The 7,956-nt window shown below is 35.3% G+C and overlaps 1 protein-coding gene across 1 annotated transcript; it reads right to left on the bottom strand.

Moving 5' to 3' along the window:
• Window positions 1-2,287: 2,287 nt before the first annotated feature.
• LOC126882786 (homeotic protein caudal-like) lies at window positions 2,288-2,866 on the bottom strand. Its single transcript, XM_050647818.1, has one exon. It carries the CDS (start codon window positions 2,744-2,746, stop codon window positions 2,288-2,290), a length of 459 nt encoding a protein of 152 aa, XP_050503775.1. The 5' UTR covers window positions 2,747-2,866.
• Between the last annotated feature and the right edge of the window lie 5,090 nt (window positions 2,867-7,956).

Here is a 7,956-nt window from a genome sequence, read left to right as displayed (position 1 = left end):
AGAGAATGATATAATAGTGCAAAGAGAACACAGTTGGCAAAGTATGTACTGTAAAATTAAGAAATATTTACTTACTTTATGATAAACTCAAAGGGACCATCATGACCCCAAGAATATGAAGGTACCCGCCAGTGTGGGCGGTAGAAATTTGATTAAATTATTTAATTCATACAATGAAAAAAATCTTTACACAATGTATGTAGTTAGACCACTACATAGTAAAATTACCACGGCACTGATCGTATGAGCGCCCTAACTCCATCGAAAGCGGGACGCTTTAGTACCTGTATGTTAAATTCCCTTGAACCGTGTCATTTTACCGGACAATCCACGGGGGAAAATGCGACGCTCCACAGGTCATAAATTAGGGTACCGATGCCATAAATTAGGGTTCGGTATTATGGAGAAATCTGACGACTAGGTCGAAGCGCGTGTTGATACGAGCTTCAGGTATTTAAAAATTTAGACGTCGGCAAAGAGAGATAATACATATAATAGTGATAACGACAGAGAGCACAGTACAACTCCACAGGGCTGTAAAATTAGTAATATTTACTTTGTGATAAGATGGGTCAGACACATGGTTGGACATCCTACCTTCAAGAATATTTATTACACCGCGCCAATGGGGCCGTAAAAAATATTAGTAGTTGGTAAATTCACACAATGATAAAAATTAAAACCCAACGTAATTAGACCACAAAATTACGACGACACTGATGTATTCCCTGGTTTGCCCAGCTGAAAGGGTTTTTGAAATGTATACCTGTACCACCAACCCATGTCACTCAACGCTCACCATAAATAACCATATTTATTTGTTCAAGGATCGTAAACACAAAATTTTGAGAGGAATTTCTCTATTTCAAATTGCGTTTACTGTAGTTCACGTAGGGTTGAATCGCGTCTTCAGTTTTTATCTTTTTCTCATTTTTTTATTTCATTCAGAATGTCGCTTCACGCGCTTCGACCTAGTCGTAAGATTTCTCCATTAGCTGTTTAAGGATCATAAATATCAAATTTTGAGAGGAATTTCGCCATTTTAGGTTGCACAATCATATCATAAAACAAGTAGATCCCTTGTTTATGCAATTCCACCCCGCTGAGCTGAATATTAATGATTGTCTTAGATAGCTGGTATTACTATACCAGCCAACTGATTATAGTTGCCTTGACTGTACAAAATATTTGTAATATAATATGATAGATACCCAGTTTGGGTTCGGAAAAAGACTAGCAATAAGAAAAACACTTTTTTCTAGTAATGTGCTATCATAAAGACGTCTGCTCCATTGGTTTTGAGACATTTTATAGAGTTTGACATCAGAAACTTATAACTTATAGAACTAGGTACTAGCCATAGAAGGAAAACGAGTAGAAAGGATTAACACCTACAAATATCTAGGAACATGGGTACCGCTACATTGGGTATTTACCTATAAAACAATTGCGTAAAGTAGTAAAATCAGTCACGAATTAAGGCAGAATTGCCAGGCAAACCTGTGTAAAACTGAAAAACATGTTCCTGATGGTCAATTTGTTATAATACTTAGACTTGAAGATGAGCGTAAAGTGTATTTTATTGGATGTAATGCGGAAACTGATGGAGTGAATGTGATGCAGTGAATTCAATGAGTTACAATGTTACAAATACGGAAATCAAGGCGGTTACAAAAGGATTGGGAAGGCATAAAAACTGAGACAATTTGAATATTTATGTAGAGATGAGACGGTGTTTGAAATATTAAGAATTGCAATGGATCCATGCAAGGATAAGAGAAACAAACCGATGAAGGATGGTCTAAGCTTCTGAGAAACCTACGTGAACGGTAGAATTGCAGCTCAACAGACTTTTTCAAATTAGCTACCAACAACACACGAATAGCTATGATGATAACTAACCTCCTATAGGAGAAGGAATCACAAGAAAAAGAGGAATAATCTGATCATTATCCACATTATAATTTGTGATCTTTACTAGGTAAGTATATTAATTTATTGAATTTGTTTCAAAAGTTGCTGCCTTAATTTTTTAATATTCTTCGATTCTACAACAAAATTTTGTAGGTATTACAATTAGTTATCTAGTTGTTATCTAAAGCAATAAATTTACTTTTTTTCTTGATTAAATTGAGTCAATTATCAATAAAAGTTTTAACATTGTTGCGCTATCGCATCTATCAATAAAGTTGCTCAGCAAATTTTCGTTAGTACAAAAATATATGATATAGATAGGTACCTTCCATAATGAAAGCTATCAATGTCTCAAATAATTTAACATTTTGATTCACTTACCAGGATTGGGTTGAGATTGGTACGACGTCTTCTTAATCCACTCATATGGACTCCTCGCAGGTGTCGGCCTACTTTGATGACCGTGGTTGTTATGAGGCGATATATTCCCGCTCTGTCCCCCAGGACTAGAAATATCACTTCCCGTAATCGGTGGCGACGGAAGCTGGCTTTCCGGATCTAACTGGTGTTGCGGATGCTGCAACATAGGTATTCCCGAATGCAAAAAGTCCGGAATGTCATGCTGGAACACACTATGATGCGCCGGATGATGGTGCCACATTTGCTGCTCTTCGCAGTACGCTCCCGGCGGAGCTGATCCCAGCTGAGGAGTCTGGCGGTACCCCGCCGCTGAGTACCACGGGTGCATGGATGAATTCGCTTGGAAATGTCCATTGCCCGAAATTTGCTGTTGATGATACATTCCGGCAGATTGTCCGTAATATGACACCATACTATATTAATAAAACACTAAAACAAGTTTTTTTAACTGTCACTCAGTTCTTAGTCACTAACAAAACACTTTACACTGCATAGCCAAACTTCTACCACCTAATTACGAGTGGGACTGAAACCTCTGATTGACGACTGAGGTGCGTATTGCCGGGAGATAAATGCGATAAGGAATAACAACAAGAGGGGTGGAGCTTTGGGGTCGCTGCGGGCCAATAGAACGGTCCCCGGCGAATCATGGCTGAAGATATCAGCGGCCACCAATCGCAGAGGCGGACGCAGTCAACCTGGATATTAAGCAATATTTAATTGGGAAGGTCTTAATTTGTCCGCCTACATGTGGTTTCAACTTTTTTTTGTTATTCTAATTTATTTACAAGAGACTATTGTTATGTATATTCGGTAAAGCTTTAAAAATACAGGGACGTTTAGAGAGGGAGTAATTTATTGTTGAATGAGGGACGTTTTTTCAAGGATGTGAGATATCTGGGTAGATTTTTATTTCCTTTTCGTAGGGTCGCTATATGCATATTCTAATTTATGTGTTACCTGAGTATAGGTGTACCTCACTACTTTATTATAGAAATATAGGGAAATGAAAACTTTTAATATACTTAATTAGGACGTTCATGTTTCATTAGTGCCAACAACAAGATTTTTTAACACGCATGGGACGGTATGTATCTAGAGGAACTGGTCCGAATATGGGCTATGTATTTAATATGGGCCACCACACTACCTAGGAAACAAGTAGTGCTACCTGTTAGAAAATGCCCAAATATACTAGAGGGCCCCTCTCTTGTCATATATTTACAGATTCCTCCACCAGTGCATATGTTGTTGTTACACAGTGTAGACCGTTTGATTTTGACTCTTGAAAAAATTTTATTGGGTAAGTTTATATAAAGTGATATTTGTGTTTATGGACATTATTTCGGAATTGATATATTTTGCTTGTGGGACAGAAAGAGGGAAGAAAAGGGTGTTAATGTAGATTATGACCAAAAAGTAATTACAAAATCATAAGCTAATATTTTTCTTGAACGTACATATTTTGAAATATGGGCCCCTTGTGTGACGTAAATATGGGCTAGGGGCTCATATTCAGACCGCCCGCATTGATCTAGAAGAACTATTGGAAAAAGCCTTTCTGAAATGCCAGACGGCAGAAATAGCTTAGAATGGGTTTAAAGTAACAGGACTAGGGCCAATAAATATAACCATTTTTTCTGATGCTGATTTCGGTGCTGAAAAACTTGAATCTGAGAAAACTTGTAACTCGACTTCAATTTATTTGGAAGGATTGACAGGTCACCTTGCAGAAACGATTTCTTTAGAAAATATAACAGTTCGTTCAGAAGACCAAGGACCAAGTTATTCTAAAGACCCAGATCGACCATTAAGGAACACAGTGAACGCAACAACTAAGTATGCCAGAACATTGTTCAAAAATATTCATCAGTCCATTCGTTCATTCACCTGTCCCATCAGTTACGAACCGAGCGTTTTTAAGAGAAATTAAAACTTCTCGGTTCTCAAGTTATAACTTTACCCTCCGTATAAATTGGTTCTTAAATTATCAATTGAGAATATAAGACAATCAAAAGAAGGGAAGGAAAAAAGAACAGTATTTTCAGTTGAATTAAAGGAAAATATAAAGATAAAGGAGGGAAAGGGGAAGCTAATAGGGGAAAAATATAAAGAAATCCAAGAGAAAAAACAAAACCAAATTCAGTTCGGATGAAGAAGATAAAGAGGAATTTTTGCCCGCTGATGAAGACCTTGACATAGCGCAGATAGGACAGTAATCTCCTGAAAGCAGTGGAGCCACATGTCTATTATGTATGTAAAAAACAGTTTTCTGATGATACTAGATAATGGAGAAGAAACTGGTTCAATGTTTAATGTGCAATCTCTGGGCACATGAACGGTGTTCTGGAGCTGAAAGAGACTCTTATCTACGTTTGCGATTTTTGTAGATAATTTTATTTTATTTTTCAGAGATATTTATTATTCCTTAAGCATGAATTGTTGTCTAAGTTATGTCGTATTTTTATTGTCAAAAGAAAATTTTGATAGTTTTTTAATGGGGCCCATATTTCAGACAGCCTGACCTGGTTAGAAAAATATGCCCCACTTCATATTATTACATGTAAAATAAATAAGTTTTATAATAAAAAATACATAGTTAGCAGTTTTATTTCTAAGGTCTTGTAGCATGTATACATGACATTTAAACAGTATTATCAAAATATAATAAGCAAGTTTCAATAAAAAAACAAATGGGGGGCCCATATTCGGACCAGTTCCTCTATGTGTGGCTTATGTTATTGAACATATGTACGTATTATCTTCAATTCTAATCAATATCATTTAGGTTTTATGATATTTTGAAAAAAAAATCGCTTATTATTTCATTTGGAATTTATATCTACGGGAGTTCTACAGCCTCTGTCCCATCCCGTATTTCTATCTCCACCGTTTTCGGTCGGTCCATTCCTCCTCATTCATGGCTCTAATTCCTGCTCTTCATTCTAATGCTGGTGTTCCTCGCCTTCTTCTATCCCATGTAACACAGATCCTGTTTTGACCATCGTTCTTTCTTTCATTCGCTTTACATGCCCATACCATCCTACTCTGCACAAGAGATTTAAACTTTAGGACCTAAGACTCTAGGACCTAAGAGTTACGTTGGCGAGGTGCTACATTTTCTCGACTTTGTCTTATGGAATGGAAGCTTGGACCTTGAATGCTGCATCAATGAAAAAACTAGAATCATTCGAACTGTGGGTGTACAGAAGAATTCTGAAAATATCGTGAACAGAACACGTCACAAACAAAGAGGTTCTGAGAAAGATGAATAAAGAAATGGAAATTCTTCTGTACCTTGCTTAATTTTGTATTTTATTTGTTTATTGACTTTTTTTATAGATCTGATTACTTATCTTTGTTTTTATGTTGTCGTGTTTCTTCCATTAAATCTAAAATTTCGTCAAATAAGCAGTTCGTTAAAATTCACAGCAAAAACCGTTATCTAGTAAATGTATTACTTATTTGTAGACTAAAATATCAAAATAAAACAAACAGAATGAAATCATACACTCAAAAAAATTTAGTTCGTAATATTGATTAACAGTGATTACTGAATAGTATTTCGTTGTCACAACAATTTAATAATAATTGTGAGAATAACTAGAGTACATCATTAATCAATAACACTCAATTTATTCAGCCAATAACTTATTTTCGTATATTTAATAAATACCTACTGTTAATTTTGGCAGCAACTCACGTTCTTGATTTCAGATGACAAGCAATTACCTTGGTTTATCGTGACAACGTACAGATTTCATTAAAACAATGTACAAATGTTGTTAATATAGAGTAATATATGATTATTGAATATATGTAAATTGATTGTTGTGACAACGAATGCATTAATCAATCTACTACTGCATTTAATTCCCACAATCAATGCGGTCATTGTGACAATGATCGTAGTTGTTAATTAATATTTTATGCGAGAAATATAAAAAAGATGTTGATGAAACCAAAGAGAACTTGCATAATGAAATTATTCATTTTATAACGTTATGCCAAAATTTGAATAAACATTTGAAAATTTGGTGTCATCCAGGATATAAAGGCAACTTTTGCCAATTTTTAACTTTACTGCAAGTATATTTGACGATACCAATTTCTAATGCGTCAGGCGAGCCGTCTTTTTTGGCTTTAATATTGAAGGTCAAAGGGTCAAGAAAACCTAGACGCATTATCACTATCGTATTATAAAAAATGAAGAAATGGAGCAACTGGATTTTGATTGTATTACTTAATATGGCAGTTTGCTAAGCTAATGCCTAGTAAAGAAAAAAAGGAAGCTAATGTTTTTCTTATATTTTTTAGAATGTTTTTTGTTTGTCATGTGTTGTTCTCTAGAACTTTCTGTTTTTTTTATATTTATAAATGTATTTTTTGGAATATTTTTTATGTTTGCTATTTTTCTCGTTTGTTTTAAAATTTTTAAAAATGTATGGGTTTTACAATAAACGTTTATAGTTAATGCAGGTTAAGGCATGTGTATTTTTGTTAAAAAAAATTGACAACGAGTAGCAATGAAGGGGGCCCCTAAATATCCAGTGCCCAGGGCCTGAAGTTAGGTTAAACCGGTACTGGTAGGTATCTACGGTATTGAACATTTGGGTATTCTTGACCTTCTTCATATTTCTTCATTTGTGATGTGATCAAGTCTGGATATTTGTCTGTCTAGATATCAAAACTTATTTTAGGAGAACAAAGTAGTGATCTCAAATAAAAATTCTTTTACGATATTTTATACTTCTTCGTCCAACTGAAAACTATTGTGGAAAAGCCGATTGTGTCCAACCCAAAGATGTGAAAATCACAAGGCAATAAATCTGGACTATATAATAGATGTTCTAATATCCTTCATTTCTTTCGTTGTAGACTTTCTTTCACTACTTTGGCAACATGAGACCGAGCACTGTCTTTCAGAAGCATGACCTCGTGCTTACTTCTGTAAACCTAGTGAGTCAATGAGACGGTTCCTGGCGAATCATGGCTGAAGATATCAGCGGCCACCAATAGCAGAGGCGGACGCAGTCAACCTGGATATTAAGCAATATTTAATTGGGAAGGTCTTAATTTGTCCGCCTACATGTGGTTTCAACTTTTTTTTGTTATTCTAATTTATTTACAAGAGACTATTGTTATGTATATTCGGTAAAGCTTTAAAAATACAGGGACGTTTAGAGAGGGAGTAATTTATTGTTGAATGAGGGATGTTTTTTCAAGGATGTGAGATATCTGGGTAGATTTTTATTTCCTTTTCGTAGGGTCGCTATGCATATTCTAATAGATTGGTAGGTAGGTAGTTATATAATTTGTTGGCGATATTAAGAGAAATATAATTATGTTGATCATTGTCAATTGTCATTGATTATGATACATTTTGTCTGCCTATCGATATTTATTCTCTAGGCCTCGAGAATAATCATAAAGAAGCAGCTCTCATTATACTAAATGAAGACAAATGTGTAGCAAACCTATCAGCAGAATGCAACAGGTTGTGTCTCCACAACAAGTGAACCAAGTGAAGAACAAGTTGATTCTACAAGGCAAGATTGAGGGCAAGAGCAAGAGAGACCCTGGGCGCGACGTATATCCTGGCTGGTCAATCTTAGGAAATGG

This window comes from Diabrotica virgifera, chromosome 3 (assembly GCF_917563875.1).
Source record: "Diabrotica virgifera virgifera chromosome 3, PGI_DIABVI_V3a".
NCBI lineage: Eukaryota > Metazoa > Arthropoda > Insecta > Coleoptera > Chrysomelidae > Diabrotica > Diabrotica virgifera.
Note: the sequence above shows the minus strand (reverse complement) of the source record. Positions and strands in the feature narration are given on the sequence as shown.